Raw genomic sequence first — 24543 nt, 5'->3', positions numbered from 1 at the left:
CAAGGTCAGACGCCATCATCAAATCAAATGAAGCTGTTCACATACAACTATGTGAGTGTGTGTGTGTGTCTGTGCCGTTGCATGCCAGCTGCTTGTCAGAGTTGCCACAGAGCTTAAAGTTATATCGAATCGATTTACAAATAAAGGCGCCGAGCTTCAAGCTGAAAGTTTTAAGCACTATAATTTAACAGACTATAGATATCTATAGGCTTTATATGTTAATTATATCGGAAATGGGATCAGCTTATGAACATTTTTGTTATCAGTGAGTTTAAAAAGAAGATTTTGCTTCAGCTGATATATCAGAAATGACTTAAAACAGTGCGCAGAAGCTTTGAGTTAATAAGTCTTAGAGGATATTCTATAGCTAGATATCCTTAAAGGTAGCTTATGGCTAGCAATTAATATGGTAATATTCAGTATTGACCATCGTCACTATACATCTATAACGAACTCTAAATGTGATAGCAACTATTTTGCTGAAAACTTTTTAGTTGAAGGAAAATTACAGCTGAAAAATGTCCTACAATGTTCTCAGGATACTTTATTGAAACTAGAAACAGATAACAGTTAAAACTTGAAAGAAACATGATTTTTTATTTACACTCAGCAGCAAATAAAGACTTCTGCAAGATTGCCTCAATAGGGACTTATATGATAACGATAAAAGAAAACGTTAAAAACTCAATTCCATATCATCTCTCTTTAAAATTCTACAAAAGTCAATCAAACTCAAACTCACCCACCTCAAATCTTAAGGAAATCGTCCATAAATACAAATAGTCAAAATTTGCTCTATTTTTAAATTCTGCATCGAGTATACGTCAATTCCAGTCCACGTTAAGTATACGCCTTGGTCACATCAAGTATACGCATCATTCATATTTATGCAGCCTATGAAATTATTATAAATAACTGCAGAGCTTTGCTTTGCAGTGGACTTGAAGCAAAGCATTTCCCTTTCCGCATATGGGCACAGGGCGTGTCCCTTAAAACCAAAATAAACTGAATTTTGGGCAAATCAAAGGATTTCGCCTTTGCCTGGGTCGCCAACCAAATTGAAAGGGTAATCAAGGTAAAGCAATTTGAAAAGGTCAAACTGTTTTGGCATTCAATTTAGGCGCACAAGTAAATCGAGCAAATCGATTTATTCATACATAGCTATATACAAATACATATATGCATGTATATAAATAAATGTAAGAAATACAAAAATAAATGACAATTCATTGCGACGCGTTCGAAATACATTTTCAAATTCATTAAACAGCAAATTTTCACTTGCTGACGAGAGATATATAAAGATGTCTATATGTATAGTATATATAGTATATATGCATGTAGAGATCTGTGTAAGTACATACGTATGTAAATGAAAATTGGCCATCCAATTTTCTGTGGCTGAGTGGCTTTGACTTTGCTTTTGGCTTTTTAGTTGTTGGTTTTGGTTTTGGTTTTGGTTTTTGATGTGCCTGTGGCAAACAAATCGCACAATAAATTTGTGCGCCGCCTGACGTCACAAGTGTCCTAGATAATCAACGGCAACAGCAAGCGTCGAGGTGAAATCTATAAACATGTAATCATGGCAAACAGCAATAGCAACAACAACAGAAACAAACAGACTGGCAACAGCAACGGCAACATTTACAAACAACCAGGCCAAAAGCACGTGCATTTCACGAATTTCTTTTTTGGAAACTTCCGGTGCTCTGAACTGCGATTGACGTTGATTTGATTTTCATTACATTTTTTCGGTTTTCTTTGCGCTTTTCCATTTGACTTTTATTTCTCCTTTCATTCATTAGATATCCCCACTCACACACACACACACACACACACATTGAGAGAGAGGCGCTTGCTAAGCGCTTTAGCTGCTTCTGCAGCCAGCACTCGTTTTTCTCAATGAAATTTTCAAACCCCCCAGCCAAAGCCCGTCTGCCTTGGCTTGGCTCGGCTTCCCTGCTGCTGCTGCTGCTTCTGTTGCTGTCCTAGTTCCACAATCCACATGACGCAGCCACCAACAACAGCAGCAGCAACAACAACAACAACAACAGTAGGGGCTGCCTTCTGCTTGTGGATGCCATTCGCTGTGCCTTGTGAATGAATTTCGCAGTCTCTCTCTTTCTCTCTCTCTTTCCCTCTGTCTCTGCGGCTCTCAATTTCCAGCTGGCTGAGTTTTTCAATGGCCACAGCCTGCGCGCAGTGGCGTCATTGAGGATTATATCTAGCGTTTATCCTGTCTGGCCGCCAGCTAAAATCTCATCCGCGCCTCCTGCTCCTCTGCCCTACGTCCTAATGCCATTCCTGCTGCGGCTGTCTGCTTATATATATGCGCGTGTGTGTATACATACCATAATGTATATACATTCCACTTTATACATATGCGTGTATTACAAAAACGCATTTATTTAAGCCTTTTATTATATAGTTTTGAATATATATTGTATGAATGTATATATAATTAATCAAAAATAATTCCTATTTATCGGACTGCCCATAGAGCATAAATATATTTTATATATAAATACTATGCCAATTTTTTTCATATCAATATGAAAAGACAACTTTTCAAACATAGCTTCAGCTACTCCGCTAATAGGTTTCTCTTGCTTATAAGTGAATTTGTAGATTCTGAATCTAAGGAACTTATACTTACATCTAACTACTTAAAACAAATCTTTCCCTTGTAACATAAAAGATATTTAGAATAGAAAGCTGCTCATGGCTAAATTCCTTTCGATGATTTGATCATAAAGAGTTCAGCTATGTCCAGCCGCATATATATTATATGTGTATATAAAATCAGCTACTAAGCCCCAACATGGCCTGCTGCTTGAGCTGATTAAGACTTTGGTGAAGTCATATAAATGTCATCTCCATTACAATAAGCCACTTAGCTCGGCAAATACTTGCAGTGACTAAGCTGATAGCCCCCACACAGCTAATGGCTTTATGGCCAGTTTGCTATTCGAATGGGGTGGGGGAAAGCGAATATATAAATGCATATTAAATGCTGATTCAAGGATATGCCATGAGCTATGCCAAAGCCTCAATGACACAAGGAGTTTGCTGTAATGTGTTTCAAGTGGAGCATAAAACAGATTTTGAGTGACGCACTTGCAGCAAATGTGTGTGTGTGTGTATGTATGGCACACTCGAGAACTGTGCCGTGCTGTGTGTGCGACAGAATTGTCCTTCTGGCATAAGTTGAATGAACCCATGGCGGCTGGCTGACCCAGTTTCTGATGCAGCGCCTGGCGAGCCAGCAAAAACCCATTCACAAGCAGCAGCAGCAGCAGCAGTTGCCGCCGCAGCATCCACATTCACATCCTTGGCGCATTCAATGACAGCTATGAATGAAAAAGGAGCTGCTGCACTGCGCATGCCACCTGGTTCAATGCACTGAATGAAGGTTACGCGAGCAGAGCTCAGAGCTGCTGTGACGTCATTGCTGACACAGTTTTTCCAATTTGCAAATGATAAACGTTTCATGTTCTTCTTCTTCATTATTCTTTTATAACTTTAAATTTCATTTTATTTTGAGGCGTAACAAAAAGAGGCGCAAAATGTTTTTTTGTGTTCATGTTGTTGTTGTTGTTTTTGGTGTTGTTGTTGTTGTGCAAAAAGCGTTTACAAATTTGATTTAAAAACCTTTTTCCAAACCAAATACAAACAATATATATATATACATATATATTTTTACAATAAAGACTAAAGCATTTTCATTAGATCTTCTTCATCTGGCCAAGTCAGCCGTGCCTCAAGCTCAAGCAGTCTGTAGTTAAAGAGTTCTCCGTTAAAAGTACATAATTTTTTATAGCAAATGCCGCTGCAGTTGCAGTTGCATTTGTAGTTGCTCTTCTTCTTCTACGTCTTCTTCTTCTTCTTCTTCTTCTTCATCATCAACATTTTGGCAAAAATGATTTCTTAAAGTATTTCGAATAACTTTTTAAGCTCCACCATGAGCGCCCAGTCGGTTTTGATCAAATCATCACGGAAATAGTCCTTGCAGGCATCGATGCTCTGGCGTGAGATCTGCAAAGATATAGATAAACATATTATAGATATTAGTTATTATATTTATATATTTTTTTTTCGTATAAATAAATATAATAAATAAAATATATTATAGATATTAAATATGATACTTACATATAATTTCTTATAAATAAATATAATATACATACATATATGACTCTCTAAACTATATATTGTATAAATACTACAGATTCAATTTGATATTGCTTGATATATATTGTATACAAATACTGAGCACAATAAATATTATTCTTAACATCCGGTCGATACGCCAAGGCAGCTTGATTGTATACATTTCTTAGTCTCCATTTCCATTTCCATTAGCATTTCCATTTAATTATAATTTTTTCGCCAGTTGCATATTAATTAGCATGAACAATACTTTCAATATGGAGAGCTGCATACATAATGTCCCGATAAAAAGATATATAACTATAGACGTATCGCACAATAGTGGCAATGGGCCATGCATATCAATGAGCTGCGCATAAGCTAGGCTTCTTCTATTTTAGTTTCTTCAACGAGCATAGCAAATAACTATATAATCGGATAAGCAATTGACTATAAGATTTACGGTAGCTGTTAAGTCTATATCAACATGCTATCGAAATGTTATCGATAACTTACATGCAATAAGAAATATATGTAAGATATAATCGAAAGTAAGCTCGAAATATATATCTAAAAGAAATGCTTACTAAGTATATCAAAATTATAGAATACTGCATAGTACTGCAGTAACCCTAGTATCATTAATCTCTTATCATATGAAAGTTTTATCGTGCAACTTCGAGAAGACAGATAAAAGAAAGCCTCAACTTAGTTTTTAGTCTCACATTTGACCCCATACTTTGAGCTATTTATAGCTTGCGCCACAAGAACCTTATCTACGCTTTAAAGCCAGGGGGGTTATTTGGGTATTTGGGTTGCTGTCGCTTCAACCGGGTCGTCAAATGCGTCAGAATCTCTGATAAAAAAGAAAAAAAAAAAAAAACGAAAGAGTCAAAGCCGTTGCCGCTGTGGCATAATGCAAAAGCTTGAACCCGGCTGCACGGCAACTGGGTCAAGTGAGTAGCCAAAACAAATCCGACGAACAAAAACTGGGTTATTCCGCTGAGAGAACGTCAGAAGTCAATGAACGATGCGGCAGCAAGTGCATTGCCGTGGAAGGTGAAACGTGACGTCAGGCGTGGCCCCAGACCCAGTGGGCGGGGCTGGGGCTGGCGCTGGCGCTGGGGTTGGGGTTGGGTTTTGGGGCGCGCCTTGATCAGGTCAGCCATGACATAATACCCTTTGATAGCATGAGAAGGCATTGAGTTCTAAAAATAGCCAAGCGGCTGTAAATAGATATAACTGAATGGAATGGAACGTACACGCATACAAAGCACACACACACACACACAGACAGAGACACAGCAACTACATACAGACACACGTTCGCTCTCTGCCCGCCTCGTCCTTGATGTGTTTTTCTCTTTTCATCTTTGTCTTTACATGATGCGGACCAAATTTGATTACCCAACTCGACAGGCAAACAATTTTTACAAATTAATTGAATCAAACTCGCTGCAAAGTGGAGCTCAATGGGCAATTGCCCAACCATTCTTAGGGCCCCGATCCCAGCTCCAGCCCCAGTCCCAGTCCCAGCCCCATGCCCAGTGCCAGCGCCAACCCTAACTGGCAGTCAATGCTGCTGACGTCATTGATGCCGCCTCATTGATAAGCGACACTAAAATAGCGCGAAAATTAAGTTCATTATCGATTTCAAAAGTTAACACACACACACACAGCACTCATATATATATACACCCATGCACACCCAGTCTTGTACGTACAGTGTCCTTCTGCTTGACGTCAGCAATGTTATTGTTATTGAATACCCTGCAGTTGATGCATGTCAACAGAAGGGAGTCGATGGTGTGCTACGGTGTGTAACAGATAGTAAGAGGCATAAGTAAAACCTTTAACATACATAGATAGATACAGATACAGATACAGATGAATAGATACAACTGTACAGATACAGATACATAGATAGAGATACAGATACAGATATATATATACATAGATAGAGATACAAATGCAGATATATAGATACATAGTTAGAGATACAGATTCAGATACAGATACAGATATAGATACAGATACAGATACAGATACAGATGCAGATAAAGATTCAGATACAGATACAGATTATTCAGAGATATAAATGTATTGTACATATCCATCTTGCAGCTACTTACAGGGTATTTGCCCGTCGAGCACTGTCCCACACTTACAACAATCTTGTTTTTTCAAGTAATTAATCAAATAATGTTGCTGGCCATTTGCTTTAGCGGAAGTTGCAAAGACCTTTTAATGCCGTTTATATGGCTACCCCGCCGCCGTGGCCTCCCCCGCTATCCCATTCCACCGCCACAATCAGGTGCACACCTTTGTTTTCACCTGCCCGCGAAGTTTACACAACTTGGCCATGTAATTTGATAAGCCAAGTTGGCAATGGAAATGCGAATGGCGCACTGCCAAAGTTTAAGTGCCAAGTGAGCTGATAGCGCATAGAACGGGAATGGGAATGGGAGTGGGAGGTGCTAAACGTACCTGGTGCTCGAGCGCTCAACCGGTGCAGGTGTCACTCAGCGAATGGCCATTGCAGCTAACACCTTCTGATTGCCCAACTTGGCCAAAGAGTTAGGTTTCATAGCAAGAAATCAAATGTTGCAATTATGGCAATGGAAATGTAAAGGGGGAGCTACGGGGGGAGTTGGCGAATAGGTAAGTCGGACAGAAGAAATATAGAAAATATAGTAGATGTCTAAGGAATATATTAATTAATCATTATATTGATACCAATGAAGAATCTAATGACGTTTAGCCAAGGCTACTCGACATTATTATCTGAAGAACTTTGGACTTTCACTTGGGCTAACAATAATTATCTAGATTTAAATTATACACTAATTCAACTTATAGCTATACCTATGATTAGCTTAACTAATATAGAACTTAATTAATTTTTTTTTTATTTTTATCAATCTTAGTTCTTACCTTGCTCACGAGCATATCGTCTGCCTCGAAGTGTCGACCATACATTTTGGGTGATTCGCCGGGAATCGGTTCGATTTTGATGCAAATCTCTTGACCTTTGCGTGCAAATTCGATTTGCTTGTGATTCGATTCGATTGAGGTAACAATACCAATGTCCACAAACTGTAAATGAATAAAAGAAAAAGGTTATTAGCAAGATTCAGTTAGAGCTTATGATTAATGGAAAGACCAAACCAACCGATAGTTAGCAACACAATAGATAATGGTACTACGAATGTACGATCAAAATAACTTTAGAGAGGGGTGTACGATCATTAAGAGAGTCGCAAAAATTGAAAGCCCCTACATTTCAGATATAAATTAATCGATTTCGCAATATATCGATTTCCTATACATTGTAGATTTCCTATACACAATAAAATAAGATCTTTATATGCTCGAAATGGTAGGTCTTCCAGTGATCTAACTGCATTAAACGAGCTTAAGTCACGCAAGAGATCAATATAGTCTGCTTACAGGGCTTTAAATGGTTCAGGGCATTAAATTCAAATAATAATAAAAACAATTGAGGATATGGCAATCGGGCAACACTGCATTGTCAATACTTGATACTCCGCCAGTTGAAAGTCAAGTCATAGACCAATAGACGAGGGGGCACTCGGTAACGAAATAAAAACTAGAGTCTTAAGTGCTATCGACACACATCTGGCGTCCGGCCATTTCCTTAATATCGCCACTGCCAGCTCGACTGACAAAAAACGCGAGCTTGTGGGTGTTTTGGCTAAATGGGTGTTTACAGTGGGTTAGATAACGCCCCCAAGCAGCAGCAAGCAGCGGGCAGCGAGCAGCGTCGCCACTCTCTATCGCTGGGCAAAGTCATTGAACCAAATTGTAATATGTTTGTTGTCGTAACTCGTTTGCACTCAGCGACAACAACAACAACAACAACAAATTAAACACAGGAAACTGTTGCCAAGCCAACGCTGACATCGACTGCGCCGTCCGCGTCGGCGTCAGCGCCAGCGTCAACGTTTCCTGTGGGCGCCCCAATGGCGGCCACGTCGCCCGTTTGCTTCGTTCGTATTTCATTCAAACCAAATAAATTATTGAAATTTTTTCTGTTCTTTTTTTTTCGTCGTTTTTGGCTTGTTGCTATCGGTGCAAATAGCTACAACACATTTACATACATAGTGAGAGAGAGAAGGAGAGAGAGAGAGAAAGAGGGAGAGCCAGAAAGATAGAGAGAGAGAGAGAGAGAGAGAGAGGAAAGGGGTCGCATTTGTCACCATTTCCTGTCGTTGATTACTCATACGCTCCGTTTTCAGTTCTAGTCCGCTTGTCGAATTTTCATTAAATGTGTTAATTTATTTTCATTTCCACACCATTTGTGTAGGCAGCGCAGCCAGATTGAGCCATTGATGAGTTATCGATAACATTTTAAATTGGTTTTTAATGATCGATTGCCTAAGCATTGACATGCTGTTGATATTTATATCTTGGTATAGGATTTTGTTCTAATTTCTTGCATTTTAATGGCATTTTCTTGGGCAGCGTTGCCAGAGCGAGCAATAAAAAATAGTTATCGATAATATATAATATATAAATGATTTGTCATAATATATATAAATCATTTTCATGCCAACTCGAGAGTCGATTAAAATAAAATCCCCAGCTTTATCATTCCATTTTAGGAAACTGGACTAAAACTTCTATGTTTACGCTCTATAAATATACACATATTTATAACACATTTGATACACTTAAATCCAAAGCGAAATGCATTTCAAATATAAAAATATGATTGGTAATGACAAAAGAGCAACTCAATCATGCAACCCATCGACTCGCTGTGTGCGTTTCGATGTTTGTGTGTATGTGTGTGTATCAACGTTTATCTAAAAATATGATTTATATATTTATATATATATATATACAGTGTTTTTTTGTACAGACCGGATGTCGTCTATTTTCAAACAAGAACAACAACACCAAACACGAGTCACTGCCTCTGCCTCTGCCTCGCATGTTTCTGTTTTGTTTTTGTACAGAAATCAACAACATTTATTGTACAATTTATGAGAGATACTGCATAGAACGGTTTTGATACAGCCCATTGGAACACCACACACATTTTGTGCGTACTCGTTGCCGTTGTTGTTGTTGTTGTAATTAACTTAACTCTCGCAATTAATTTCACTCTCTTTCCCTCTCTCTCACACTCACTCACTCTCTCTCTCTCTCTTTGTCTTTCTCTGTGGTTTTGTTTTTCTGTGCTTTCTTTATCATGTCATGGTTTGCTTTTGTCTTTGAAGCTTAAACTGCAGTTGTCAGCAGGAAACACTAAATTAGCTGCCGGCTGAGAGAATTACGGCATTTCGACACACACAACAAAAAAAGAGACAAGTGTGTGTGTGTGTGTGTGTGTGTGTGTTTGTCATGCACAGACAAATCAGAGTGCCAAAAATTTGCGACATCCGTCACAATGAAACCTGCGAGCGAACGAGACAGCTGCACATAAAAACAGAGGAGGCAGAGCGAGAGAGGTAGAGAGAGAAAGAGAGATGAACATCTGTGATTTCAACTTTAATCACAGCCATTGACAACTTTGGCAACGTCAACACAATGGCTCAAAAGCTTTTCCCTCACGCTGCGCAGCTGCAAACGGTTAAGAGAGAAAAATCTGCGCTGTTTTAACAATGTTCTTCTTCTTCTTCTTCTTAGTTGAGGGTTGTCGGTCTTTGTACTTTAACGGTATACAATTTCTGTGCATTTGAAATGAATATGCGACTCAAACCACAAGCGAAAGCTGTCAACGTCATCTGCTGATTGCATTTAGCTGCGAATTCAAGTGCTGGAGTGCATGGTAATAAAAAATCTATAATAAATGTATATCGATAGATTATCTTAATAACTGCTATAGCGGATATTTGATATCGATGTATAGCTATAAAGGACAGAGTCCAGTAGCAATCGGTTATGAGGTACGCTTAACGATATATAACAATAATCGATCGAAGCTTCGATAAGAGATAAATGTGGCACAATGAATTAAAACATATTGTTAGTTTTCATAAGCGATAAACGAGCAACTTCGATAAACGATAAATACGATACAATTTCGTTTAAGCTAGTTAAATAGAGAGCTTCAATAAAGATCAATCTTCTTCTTCTATACAATATATAACTATAGAACCAATCGAACTGCCATAAGCCATTATTACTTGACTTTGTAGTTGAGCTTAGCTTGACTTGAAGTTCTAACAGACCTGCTGAGATTACAATATTTCAATGGATATTTGTCATTTCGTCTGCTGCCAACTGATAAAGGCAGTTGCCCACGTTTCTTGCTGTGGACAGACAAAAGTCGATGAGGGACCATAATGCAACTGTTGAAGCACGCTGCATTGTTGCCAGTTGGCCAAGAGCAGCTGCTGTTCTGCAGCGCATCTGCAACGCCTCGGCATAACGCCCCTGAGGGCCTGTCAACAGCAACAGCAGCAGCAACAACGACAAATAGCAATCAGGCGGCTGGCATAAGTCTAGTCATGCTCATTAGCATCCGCTGTGAATGCAGCTAACGCCCACATATTGACTGCAACAGCAACAACAATAAGCAGCACGTAGGAGGGCCAGCACAAAAGTCTTTCACTTCACGGTGCAACACACCAATACCAATGCATCCACACCACTCCACTTCACTCCACTCCACTCCACTCCACTCACAGGAAGTCTGTGGGCTTCAGCTCTCTCAAGTATGCAGCTCAGGTGGGTGCTGCAAAGTGCAAACAGTGTCAGCCGGTGGCCAAGATCAACAAAGACTCAACCGCCGGACGACAATTCATGATTGCAGCGATTGTTATTATTGATAAGCAGCCACTGAGGTCTGCCTATCAAATCGGAAACACTTAGAGATAAATTTATCAGTCGAACGATCTGTGGGCAAGTGCAAAACAATTATAAATTAAATACCATAAAATAATTAGATTCTTTCTCTATTCAACAGCTGCATTTACTGACTGATAAGAAAAAGGAGCCAAGGTGCACTTGCAATCGGCCATCAATCTGCTCGCCGGATTGAACGTGATCGGAAGTGAATAAGCAAAAAATAATAAAAATGCCAATAAATGTTTCAAGGTTTCACTAACTGAAACAATGACAATGATTATGCTGCTTAGTAGACCAAGGTGAGCACCGAACGCGAGCTCGGCACAGAGACCCAGTTTAGCTAACCTTTCTTATGTGTCTCTATATGGAACAAGTGCTTCAATTTGAAATTTAGAGTATTTTGCACTTTTACGAGACCTTTAAAGAGTATTTTTACTTTAAACTAACATTTATATGAAGTTGTAGAGGTTTTTATATAGCTCTTGATTTCCTTTTATAAAATCTTTATACTCTCTCTATATGAATTATCAATTTCTATAGACTTTGTAAGTAATCTAACGTATTATAAGTAATTACATTACATTATTATTCTTACTATATAAAATTTTACTCAAAAGCCCAATAATAATGCCAAAAGTACATATTTCCGTATTCAAAATCTCAGGTGTGTAAAGTTTATATATATATAGGACTACTATATATATAGATTATATATCATAGATCAAGCTATTACATTAGGCTAGGTATACCTTCTAGCCACATTCTAAGATAAGCAAAGGTCTACATAGCATCTTAATCTAATAGACTAATCATAGATTTGACCAACTGTCAGTCATTTTTAAAACGATGAATGAAACATCAAACACATTCATATTTTTGACAAGTCAATGAGTATATTACGTCATATAACTGTCATATATATGCTACCATTCAAGTGAATGGCCACGACAGAAAATACCCCCCTTTAAACTATGTGACTAAAAGCTATAAATATTCTGGTTTAATTTGAAACACTATTTAGACAATTATTGTGCCCAGCCTTATCAATGCCAACCCGATGTAGACTGGCAACTCCCATAGATACCTGAGAACACGTGTTTCCTCTATGTGCGTATGACTCTTAGGCGCTTGACTAATTGGCCAAATGACAAACGGCAAGCGATTGAGCCAACTTGCCTCGCCAGACAATCTGTCAGCCCTTTTTACTTTTATTTGTTGTCGTTGCCTTTGCCGTTTTATTGTTCCAATTTCAGTCATGCTCGTGGGCGAATGCGACATTTCGTTCTGGCCAGAGGCAAAAGTATGCAGAACGCCAGACCAGACCAGGCCAGGCCAGACCAGACCACAGCAAACAGTCCAAAACAGTCCAAGCAGTCCGTGCCCCACATCATCTTCGTTGCGATTAACAAACGTCAATTAAGTATATTTATTTTGGGAGCGCGTGTAACCAAAAAATGATATACGTAAGAATGTGGCAGACGGCTGTAAGCAACTGCATAATACTTGCCCAAGGTGAAAGTGAAATTAAATTTTAATTGCAAATGTGGAAGTTCTCTGATTTGCTCTGATTTGCAAAAATGAAGGGGTTTATAGATCTAGGGATAGATCATAGTTTTTCCTATTTTCCACTCTCCTTCAATATATAAAATATCTAAAAAGTAAATCCGTCAACATTAGTTTCTCTCTAATCTCAGCAGCTCTAACATAGATCTCCAACTTTAACAAATATATATGATATACAAGTAGATAAATGCATGAAAGCCAATATACTCTTCTCATTTGATGAGCGTGCATCAGCACACACACACACACACAGTAGCTGTCTGTGGGTATTTATGCGATTTTCCGACTTTTGTGCAAATTCAGCATATCCGGCCAAAAAAGAAACTGAAATGCGCCGAAGTAGAAGGCGACCGACTGACCGACCGAGCGAGCGGCCGAAACGACGACGTCGACGTCAATTCCAAGCCACAAAAGTGAAGTAGGTATATATATATATACATATGTATAAATATAGCGAGTAATTTGCTAATTACGCTAATTTCTTTTGTTGTTGCTGTACAGTTTTATAGTAAAAGCTACATATAAATAACAGATATATATGTACATACAGAGAGATAGAGAGAGAGAGAGAGAGAGAGAAAGAGACACAACTAAAAGGAAGACGAAACGCAAAAAATATAAAAAAGCGCGTATCTAAGCGGATTTTATTATCTTATCGCTAGCCTGAATGACTTTCCGTGTCTGTCCGAGTGTGTGTGCGTGTGTGTTTGGTGTGTGTGTGTGTTTTTTTATGACTGTGCAAACTACACTCGAAACATGAAGCGCTCTAGGCGGTCGCCTAGCCAAACAACAGGAAATAAGCATTTTTATGAATGAAACGTCGGCCAGCTAGCAATAGCGAGCAATAGATACAGATACAGATACAAATACAGCTACACACACACACACACATATTGAGCGATAGATACAAATACACCCAGCTCCACTTACAGTTACGTGCAAAATGTTTAGCTTAAGTGAAAAATGCCGAAAAAACAACAACTATATAGATACAGATTCAAATGTGCAGATACAGATACATATATACCCACATAAATTGTGCGTTTGCAAACATGTTTTTTTTATATATGTATATATATATATAGTTTCTATTGGCGTAGTTTTTCATTCATGCTTCGCTTTGGCTGCGATTGCATTTTCAGCTTTTATGCTCTGCTTGTTCCATTTTAGATACATAACTAAATCACTCGATATATATATAGATACGTATATATTTTTATGGCTCGCTCTGCCCACACACTATTATATGTATATACCTAGCATAATTTACTGCTGCTTTTAGTCACAGATCTTTTTCTCATTCATAAAAACATTTTTTTACTTTTACTTCCGGCTAAGCAAGCGGGCGAGCAGAAAGCGAGGCAGGCAGGCAGGCAGAGAGTCAGCGCACACCTGCTTTGCTTAAGGGTTTGAGCTACTTCCGCTGCCACTTCCGACTTGCAACACACACACACACACACACACTGAAGTGCACACACTTAGAATTTGAGTCGAGCTGTAGCTCAGTTTCAGTTTTCTATCTTCTTTCGCTCATTCGTTCTCATTCATTTGTGTTTTCCTACGTGCGGAAGCATTCATATCCGTTCTTCTGCTTCCGTTCTGCTGCGGCTGCCACTGCCATTGCCTCAAATTGCAACCCGCATCTGCTGCTGCGGCTGCTGCTGCTGCAATCTGCTTCCGCAGCGCCTCAGCTGCTACTTATTTTCCATTTAATTACTTGTTCCGACTCTTAACGCTGTTTCTATTGCTTTATAGTTAAGCCGCGTTGTTGTTGTTGCTGTTGTTGTCTTTGGCATTGTTGTCGTAATGCTCAAAGTACTTCTTTGTCGCACACGTACTGCAGCCGTATCGCATATAATACTTCACATTACCCTTAAAAAGCCAATGTGACGCAGTTGCTCATTGTTCAAGCCATCGGCAGTTAGTCGACAGCTCAGATACCCTTACAAGCGCAGTCGCTCTTTATGAGATTAAGGATTTGCATTGAAACAGAAACACTCAGGGTTCTGATTCATATCGAATTGAGTTTACTTAGATACAAACTTATGGAGTAGAAATTTTCTACTTTTACATTATATAACATATAATAATTAAATTTGTATTTAATATCTTTCTATATTAATTTGATTTATCTAGAAATTTCCCTTACATATATATATTTACCATAATTTATCTCTCAATTAAACTCGCCAACATATCGTCTCATATATCACAACGACTTCGCACTCACTCTACACTTTTGCCCGAGGGCGACAAACGGAAGTCGTACGCCCATTTAGGCTTAACAATTGAAAATCTTTACTTGAAATGCGACGGCACATGCGTTAAGCACTACGATTTCCGCTACAGCAGGGGGCGCCCGCTCCGTTCACGTATTTTTTTTTTTGCGTTTTCGAGTCCATGAATTAAACAAGATCTGGGCAGGAGTTGAGGCGCGAACAAAAAGGGATAACGGCTACGGCTGACGATACGGCTACTACGGCTATACAAAAACAAATTCAATTCAACCCGAGGCATTTAATTAACAGATGAAAAACACAGCAGCAACAGCAGCAGCAGCACCATATGAATAAGCTTTCATTTCCGCTACAACAACAACAACATGAGCAATAACACTTGAGTGCTGTTCAGCGCCGACTCGAGGCATGAATGAAATTATTAAAGATATCGATCGACTCTTCGATCTCTCACCAAAAAAATAAAAGCAACTGGAAAACGAGTAGCTGAGTAGCCAGGGCAGCAGCCCGAACAGGAGCCCGCTCGACGGGTAACAAATGAGTGCAACAGCAGCAGCAGCACCAAAGAGTTGCCCCAAATTAAAAACAATTCATTAAGTATGTCTGGCCGATAGCTACCCTGTATTTGGGAGAGGCAGTGGCAGTCAAAATAGAAGAAGAGATATTATTGCAGAGGTCATATAGTAGAAATCGAATAGTAGAATAGTAGTAAAAGTAGTAGTATGTGTGACAAAATAGTAGTAGAAATGTAGTAGATAACAATTGTGTAAGTCGTAAGCAGCAGTTGTGTAGTGAAAGTGAAAGTAGTAGTAAACCGATAGTAGTAGAAACCAAATATGTATGTAAAAATAATAATAATAATAATAATATAATACCAGTTCTGAATAGAAATGATAATATAAGCATGGTTGTATTACTTTAAATAAAAATAGTAGTAGATGTACCAACGAAAAAGTAGTAGAAGTTAGTAGGTAGTAGTAGTTAGGCTGTTGCATTCTCATCTTCTCAGACACATCATACCCTTTTGAGCAACATTATTCAAGGGATATACAATATGTTAATATATGAATATATATGTATAAGTAAAATGTGGAGATCTCATCATCTGTAGCAAGTTTTTAAACTTTACAAAACTAAATTTCGCTTTCTCGAGGCGCTTGCGCTTTAATCAACTTTGCCAAGAAGCGAACAAGACTATTTAACTTTTTTTTTTTTACAACAGACAGCCAGCCATGCAGATAGTGTGTAGATATGCAGATACACACACGCACACACAGGTATGCACACACACACGCTCACATATTGGCCACATGAAGTGCTTGTCGGATTTGGCGCTGAGTAACGCCTCCAACTTCCGTTCGCTATTCGCAGGCCGGTCGAAGAAAATGAGAAAAACAAGTAAGACAGGGCAGGCAAGCCATGAGCGACTAACAGATATGCTGTAAGTGCTATGAATATGATTTAGCTAAAGTTAGGTTAAAAAGAAATCCTTGTAATATATGAAGTTTATAACAGAGTACGAATCGAAAGTCTGATATAACTATACGGGTTTTATTCGCCCTCCCTGTAATTTAAAAGATCGATAACATTTGCCGCTGCTTGACCACAAAATTCAACCCTTCGAACCCTTAAATTATGCACCAAATTTACCCTAATTAACCCTTGCAGAACTTTTCATGCAGCTCGAATTACTTTTGGCCGCTTTTTGACTTTTGTCTGTCCCCGCAATTTGCGAACTTCAATTGGACTCGGGTTAAGGGTTGCAGCTATCGATCTCGGACACCACAAGTACGGGAAGTGGAAGTGGTTTTACGGGATGGACACAACGGATGGTCAAGTGGCTCATCAGTTGCTTGGCCGTTGTAAATGTTTCTTGGGAACGGAAGTTTTTGGTGGTGCGCAACAAACAATTACGCGGCACTCGAAACAAAGGCAAAACTTGAAACTGAAAATGAACTGATGTGGCTCAGAGTAGAGCCGGGGCTGGGCCTCAGCTGGCGTGCAAGTGGTTAAGCCACTGTCATTACAGATTTAATTAGATAATTAATAAAGGCAATCAATGTTAGGGCCAAGGTCTGCTGCTGCGACGGCCGACCATCTGGCAAGCAGTTAAGCAACGTATCGAACGGCTGACACGCACGCGCACCAGTTGAAGCCGCTCCAAAGGAAGTGGGACCCCTCGTTCGAGTTGACGGAAATCGCGAGGCAAAGGAACGACAACAACAACAACTACAACAACAAAACTGACGACAGCAACAACACTCGTTCGCATTCTTTGGCAGCAAAAGCAGAAAAAAATCGTGCACATTTAAAGTAGAGTTGATTGGGGAGGATGGGGAGAACTCACATGTTCTGGTAGTCCCCAAAGCCGCGGCTACGCGGACTCAGCAGATGAGCTACAAAGAGGCGAGCTTTTGATTTCAGCAAAGCTTGACAATCGATAACCGATAACCGATACATAAAAACTGATGGAGGTATAGGATAAATCAGGCAATGAAATTATCTTCATTTTCTAGTCTTTTTCTCGACCTGTATAGAGGATTACAGTATCAATTACAGGACCAATCGATATTATTTATTTATTTTGACCCTACAGGGCCTCTACAAAGCCTACTTCAGCTCACATGTAGGGTATTGAATACTCCACAAACCAGCACAGAAAATCTGTATGAATTTAACTTTAGAAAGAGCTGCTGCTGCTGCTGCTGCTGCTGCTGCAGAGTGAAGAGCCGAACAAAAAAAGGAGGAAAATGTTAAAAAGAATGACGATGAATGACGGGAAGCGCACAGCTTAGCTGCGCTCCGTTGGATAATTGAGGAAGTTATAATTGCCAATGAAGCCAACCAGCCCAGACTAAGAGATTGCCACGCCAGAACGGGGGGAACCAGCTGTCCAAGCGTTCCATCCATCCAACTGCTCTGCGTCCCGCCTCCTGCTTCCCGCCTGCAACAGCCAGAGTGTTCGAACCCTTTGCAAAAAAAAAACAAAAATACACACACACACACACACACTAAAAAAAAGATCGCAGTAGCCAATTCAAGTTGTCGTCGTTGTTGCTGTTGCTGTTGCTTGTTTTTTGTTTGTGATTGTGGCAGAGAGGAAACAGTTATTGTTGTCTCCTCTGGCTGACGATGACGGGAAACAGGACATGTCTTCGCATAAATTGAACGCCTGTCCAGTCGCAGCCGCGTCGAGTCCAGTCTCAGCGGAAGGACATTAATTGAAGCACTCATTCGCATTCGCAGTCGCATTCGCAATTCAATCTAATCTACGTTTTGATTTATGAGATAAGCATAAATTAATACAGACTGAATGTGCTTGCTTGTAGAATCTAGTAGTATTAAGTTGGCTGCGCTTGGTTAATGGACGAATTGTGTGAAGGGAGCTAGGCAATGGGTTTATACTGTAAGAAAACCTTCAAAGGATGAGTGCAATTCTAAAAAGTTTGCATTAAGAAGATGTGAAAATCGAACATATAAATGATGAAAACTACCCTAAAACTCTTTCAAAATGTATATGAAAATTCTTATTCACTATCTTGATGTAGAATCTCAAATCGTTTAAGAAACGCTTCAGGAATCTACAGTGCTAATTCTCTATTTCTACTTTTTCTTTCTTCTTCAATACAAATATCTAAGTTTCTTAACACATTCAATTATTGTGTCTAACCCAAAGGAACTATCTCCCTTAGCAAAGCTGTCCGACTCGCATAGTTTTCACTGTATTATGTTTTGTGCACTCACGTATGTGTATGTGTTTTAAGACGCAATTGCATCACAAGAGCATGGGCAAATAAACAATAAATACCAAGTGTAGCAGACACAGCAACGAGCACCTGTGTCAACAATGGAAAAAAGCCTCTGAGTTGGATACCAAAACCAAATGCGACGCAGTATATAAAGATGGGCCCTTACCCTGCACACACACACACACACACACACACACACACACATACATACATACAAAGGCACACAAACAGATACGCACAATTTTTGTATCTAGATACTTGACACGATTTTGAAAACAAGGATTTTCATTGTGTCGCAAGTCGCAAATAGTTCGATGCGAGAGACCCCCTATAGATGGATCTACAATGCTTTCCCATTGAATAACCTTTTGTGATACACACACACACACTCTCTCTCTCTTACACATACACACTCACTCACTCTCCCTTTCTGTCTTGCAAAATAGTTAAATATTTGCATCGCCCACTGTCTCAGACTTACCTCTTTGCTGGGCACACAGATCGGCGTGCCGACTTTAACGATTCCATTCTCTACCATAACGCCCATGACAATCGGATCGCGACTGTTGAATATGAATTGTGGCAGTATCTGTGAAAAAAGGATAAAACATAGTGGAAAAGGGGAATTAGTAGAGATTTCTGATAAAACTAGACATATTTATGGTGCTTGAGGACTTATAATGCTTTAAGCTCAAATATTTTTACATTTGGATTATTTCTTCACGAGCAAATAATTTGAATAGCCATACATGACTTTTCCAGATTGAAAATAAATCAAACCAAATCAAACTCTAACCTCTTACTACTTTCTTATAAGAAAAGTAATCTACTTAATGAAGCAGCAACCAGAGCTAATTAGATCCAACTCAGCTTCTATCTTCAGTAACAATCTTGAAGCTTATATTCAGAACAGATCTAAAGCTTATCTTTATCTAAAACTAATTCTTTAATCGCTTTCAAGCTGAATGCAATTTGTGTTGTTCGCTTTGAAGAGCGTTGCCAATGCTATTTGGCCTGGAGCAGACAACTCAAAGAGGGCCAAATGCAGGCAATGATATGAGAATGTAAGAGGCAACAGTTAATAACTTAACTAAACAACATCATTGTTGTTGCTGATGTTGTTGTTGTTGTTGTTGTCAGGCAGAGGCAAGAAAAAGGTCTGGCAACTGGACACAGCTGTGAGCCCAATTAACAGCACAGTGGGAGACAAGACGGTGGCTAGAGACAAGACTGGGGCTTCAGACACGACCAGAGAGACCAGAGTCTTGCCTACGGTCGAGTCGACTGCAGTTCGAGTCGTTGTTGAATGCGACTATAACCTAATGATTAGCTATAAATCAAATATGCTATTTTCAACATTATTTGAGCAGGAAGTGTGGACGTGATGCAAGCGTCTCACCAAACAGGCCTTAATCGCTCGTTGGCTCACCTGCTTGGCCATCATTAGCCAAGATAGAGAGAGAGAGAGGGGCAGAGAGACTGGGTGGCTGCGCCCAAGCAGCAGTTGCACTCAGCCACAAAGGCGAGTTGATTGCATTTTACACCTGTAGCTCGCATTTGCTATGACTATTGCTTCGATTAAGAGTGCAATATATGTATATTAAGAAATATTCAATTCAATGAGCAAGGATATAGACTCGTATTCGACATTTATTATATATCAATTGTTTGAAAATAGATCATATGTAAAGCCACCCATAGTTCTGTTAGATCACGCAAATTTTAGTCATTTGCCTAATTTGTATTTCTTAGGAATCTTCACTCACCTTTAGTTTGCATGGAAAGACGGCAATCGAGCGGAATTCTTCGCGTTTCTTTTGCTTCAACTCCTCGCGGTAGCTGGTGAACTTATCGAACAGATGATAGATAATGTCCGCTTGGAATATCTTGACACCCAGCGAATCGGCCATTTCCTGTGCCTCGCGCTCCACTTTCACATCGAATGCCAAGATCGTTGCATATCTGTAGAACGAGTGTAGAACGAGAAAGAGTTGGCCAATTAAATCAATAACAAATGATCATCTTACATTACAATTATAATTATAATTATCATCATCATCATCAAATATCAGTAACTATTTGGGTTTTCCTGTCTTTGACTATGTCGAACGGAGCCAGGAAGCGTCAATAATTGAAATGAAAAAGAAGAAGCCGGCGTCTAAGCTATCTCTGCTTCTTCTTCTTCTATGCTCAACGTGCTTTCAAAGACAGGAAACAGTTGGCATTAAGTCGATACGTGCCACCCTTTGGAGTCAGCCGACAAGACAGGTTCGGTTCCACACAAATTGTTGAACAACTCGAGAAGGTTCTTCTTATTTTTTTGGAAAATGGATTTGATGACGAAAATAGTTAGGAAATTATTTATGTCTTAGCAGCTAAGATTATAAGACTTTGGATGGGGGAAATTTCCAAAAGTGCTTTAATAAGCTAATGAATGAAAAAATCTTAAAATATTGTTGAGTACTCTAGGCGATCCTCGCATATCGAAAAACTTTCGAGAAGATCTAATTAGATCATAAATGGAGGATGCAACGGTAAATAGAAAATACTAGGAAAGAGCTAATTAATGGGTAATACATATATATGGGAGAATGAGTAGATCGTTTGTCTGCTAAGACATCACAAAAAATCATTTATAGTAATTTATGCCATATCTAAGCTAATCCACCTATGCCAACATAAAGTTTCTCTCCTTAAGAATCTTTCGTTCAATGCTAAAGATCACTCATTTTATTGTCTATATAAATTCTGTTTATATAGTCTATAAATATATTTTCAAATATTTCAAATCAGCTTAAAGAAATTCCACACGAGACCAAATTTTAATTAATAAATAAAGCTCATTGTTTGTGGATCTTTCGCATTGGGTGGTTAAATATTTCTTTTATGTTGCTTCGGAGTGTAAGAGTTGCCATAAAGACAGTTAAAGTTATTTTTTATGATGCTTGTGGCAAGATAAATGTGGACAACCAAGGACGGAATCATCATCATCATCATCATCGTTGTCAGGGAAGACACTTAAAAAACAAACAAACTGAAGAGGAAGAAGCAAAGCAGAGAGAAAAAAAAACACAAATTTCGTGATCACCTGCAGCGTAAAAAGCCAAATTTTATGGTTAAAAATTCCGCGCGCGTAAGAATCATCAATAAATAAACGGCAAAACATAGTAAAAATGTAATACTGTGTTTATAGCCTGCCAGCGAGTGTGCTCTATCCATCTCAGTCGCACGAAGAGCGAGAGGGCAGTCGCAAGAAAGAGAGAGAGAGTGAAAAGGGGGTGGGCTGCAGTGCTGGCTTAAAATGTAATATTGAGTTTATAGCCTGCCACTCACTCATTCGAAAGCACTCCAAAATAGAGAGTGGGCGAAAAGGAGCAATGAGAGAGAGAGAGAGAGAGAGAGAGACAGATCGAGGGTGGGTTGCACTGCTTAGTACAAATGAACTATTAAGTTTATAGCCTGCCAAGCAAGGCTTACAGCTTCAAACTCTCACTCAAAAGCAGTGCAAAATGCAAAGTGAGTGAGTGAGAGAGCGAGAGAGGGAGATAGGTGGACATGTCTGAGTGCTTTGCCAATGCATAAATAACTCAAATGGCTGCGCATGCGCAAAGGGCCGGATGCGTTTGGCAGCGGAAACGACGCGTCTATTACATGGGCGTTGATATGCAGATACAAATGTGGCATTCAGATACATTTGTATCTGCATAGCTACACACATTTCTATTGCATTGTTGTTGCCGAAGTTATCGCCTCATGTGAGGCAGTAATGCGAGCATGTGGGCTGAACGAATTGTAAATGTAGCTGCAACTGTAATTGCAACAGCAATAATAACGTATCTGAAGCTGTGAATATCATGTTGAATGTATCTGCAGGTATCTGCGAGTGTATCTGTAAGTAAATGTGTCTAAATGAACGTATGCTCCTCTCTCTACGTTTATCTATATATAACGTTACTCATCAGCCGCAACTCTAGCTGCGAATGCATTTGTATCTGTGCATCTGCATTCGCTTTGTTGCTGCTAAGCAGAGCACAAAAACAGTTGTCGCTGCAATTGGAAGCTTCTCATGCAGCAGCCAAGCGGCAGCGACGCCGCGCTATTTGCAAAAGTAACTCTAATGAGATAAAGCCGCCGTCAAGGCATAATTTTCTTAAAGGGTATCTCTCGCGCACAACAATAAATCATCGGGTATCGCAGGCAGTGGAAAGGAAAGTGCATTCTCTGATTGCCGCTAAATGAATCACTTAACCCAGAGCAACCACAGCCACACGGAGTCCACGTCGGCTATATCAGACACGCTCTTCAAAGAGCCGCACTGCACATTGTTTATAAGTCTTTTGTTCTTTGAGATGCTGGCGGAGGGGGCCGAGGGAGAGGGAGGACGGGGCATAAGGGAATGGAAATGACCAGTCGCTGGTGTTAATAAAGTTAAGCTGCAATAAAATTGAATTGTTCGCTGAATGCAACATTGTTGTCTCCAACAGCTGATATAATAATGATATGTAGCCTGCCTCCGCTTATAAATGGACCTCAGAGATCGTTAAAATACTGCCGACTGTGCTTAGAGTTGTTAGGAATTTAGTATATTTGGTTAACTTACTGCGCCTCATGCTCCAACATTGTCGAAGCCTTCATCACATCACGCTTGACCACGGGACCAATGCGAATGGCAGAGTACTGCAAGAGACAGAAGAAAGAAGGGAGAGAGAGTGTGTGTAGATTAGATTATGAAATTCGTAATAAAAATATGTTTACATTTCAATAGGTGTGCCAAATGCCAAATGCCAAACGCAATTCTCTTGAACCATAATCAAATTTCAAATTCTGACGCAGCAAATAAGGTTACCAAAAAAAAAAAAAAAAAAAAAAGAAGAAGAAAAAATCCTGTTTGTAGGCGTAGGAAGTGCGTAAGAGCAGCCGCAAAGCTAATTAAATGAGACGCACGACATCGATACGATATACGGGTGCTAAAAGGTAAAAGGTAAAAGGTCAACTGACACCTGCAAACGCATTGCTGACGTCAGCACTTAAGCACGCTTCAGCATGGGTCAGAGGGCAAGGGCTGTTCCCTGACAAGGCCCCCGGCCTAAGTGCCCAGCCCGAGACAATGTTCGTCTTTCTCAACAAATTGAATGATTGCGTTGCTTATTTTATTTGATGTTTATTTCTCTGTTCCTCTGTATAGTTTCTCAGTTGGTTTTTATTGCTTTGCTAACCCCTGGTGTTTAGGTCTGCACGTTCCGGTCAAGACTTCCGTTCTTATGCACATCTATTTATCTACATTTCGGGCCAACTTCCTTCGCGCTGTTGATTTCATTAAAAATGCGGTCGCAACGTGTTTATGAATGAAAATTAAGCAATAAGCTCTTCAAAATGCTATCGTGAATATATGTGTGTGTGTGTTTGTGTGTGCGCGCGTGTTTCTGTGTGTGTGTGTGTGTGTGTGTGTGTATGTACGATGCAGGAAGAATTACTTCCGTTGTTGTCGTTGCTTTTTTGTTTTCATTTGAACGTATGAACATTTACTCATTCATTCAGTTACTCATTCATTCGCTCGCTGGTTCACTCATTCATTTGTTTTTTTGCTGTACGATTGCAAAGGGTATTCCAGCTGAAGCATGTCATTTTTAACCCTTATGCAGGAGTTCACTTCGACTCTACAAAATACATGAGCAAATAACGATACATATAAAACATGCTTTAAATTTTCATAATCTGTTTACAATTTTTTTGATTAAATAGTACTTTTGTAGTAGTCTAGTATGTTCGCTTTCATTTGTTCCGCCAGGGTATTTTCTCTTCCATAACCTTGTTTAGTTTCCCAATGTTTTTTCCGCTTGTTTTTATATTGACTGACGTTCTTGTTGTTTTGTTCGGTTCTTGGCAGCAACTACGTCGCATTAATGAAAACGTTGGCATTGTCCACTTCTTCTTCTTCGCTCACTTCCTTCCTTTCATTCTTTTAGTGCCTACATGTAGATATACATATAGTACATGCCGCAAAAACATGAGAAAAGGCGCACAAA

At 39.4% G+C, this 24543-nt stretch overlaps 1 protein-coding gene across 1 annotated transcript in view; it reads right to left on the bottom strand.

Moving 5' to 3' along the window:
- Positions 1 to 3680: 3680 nt before the first annotated feature.
- Positions 3681 to 24543, bottom strand: part of LOC6581734 (eukaryotic translation initiation factor 5B) — a 31193-nt gene continuing 10330 nt past the window's right edge. The window contains exons 5-9 of the mRNA XM_002007420.4: positions 23118 to 23194; positions 20284 to 20479; positions 18999 to 19106; positions 7084 to 7245; positions 3681 to 4035 (exon numbers count right to left, since the gene is read on the bottom strand). Coding sequence (XP_002007456.1) covers positions 3928 to 4035; positions 7084 to 7245; positions 18999 to 19106; positions 20284 to 20479; positions 23118 to 23194 — 651 coding nt within the window. The 3' untranslated portion in view covers positions 3681 to 3927. The remainder of the gene's footprint in view (positions 4036 to 7083; positions 7246 to 18998; positions 19107 to 20283; positions 20480 to 23117; positions 23195 to 24543) is intronic.

The sequence above is a fragment of the Drosophila mojavensis genome, unplaced genomic scaffold (assembly GCF_018153725.1).
Source record: "Drosophila mojavensis isolate 15081-1352.22 unplaced genomic scaffold, ASM1815372v1 contig_74, whole genome shotgun sequence".
NCBI lineage: Eukaryota > Metazoa > Arthropoda > Insecta > Diptera > Drosophilidae > Drosophila > Drosophila mojavensis.
The sequence above is the reverse complement of the archived record's forward strand: the minus strand, read 5'-3'. Positions and strand labels throughout refer to the sequence as shown.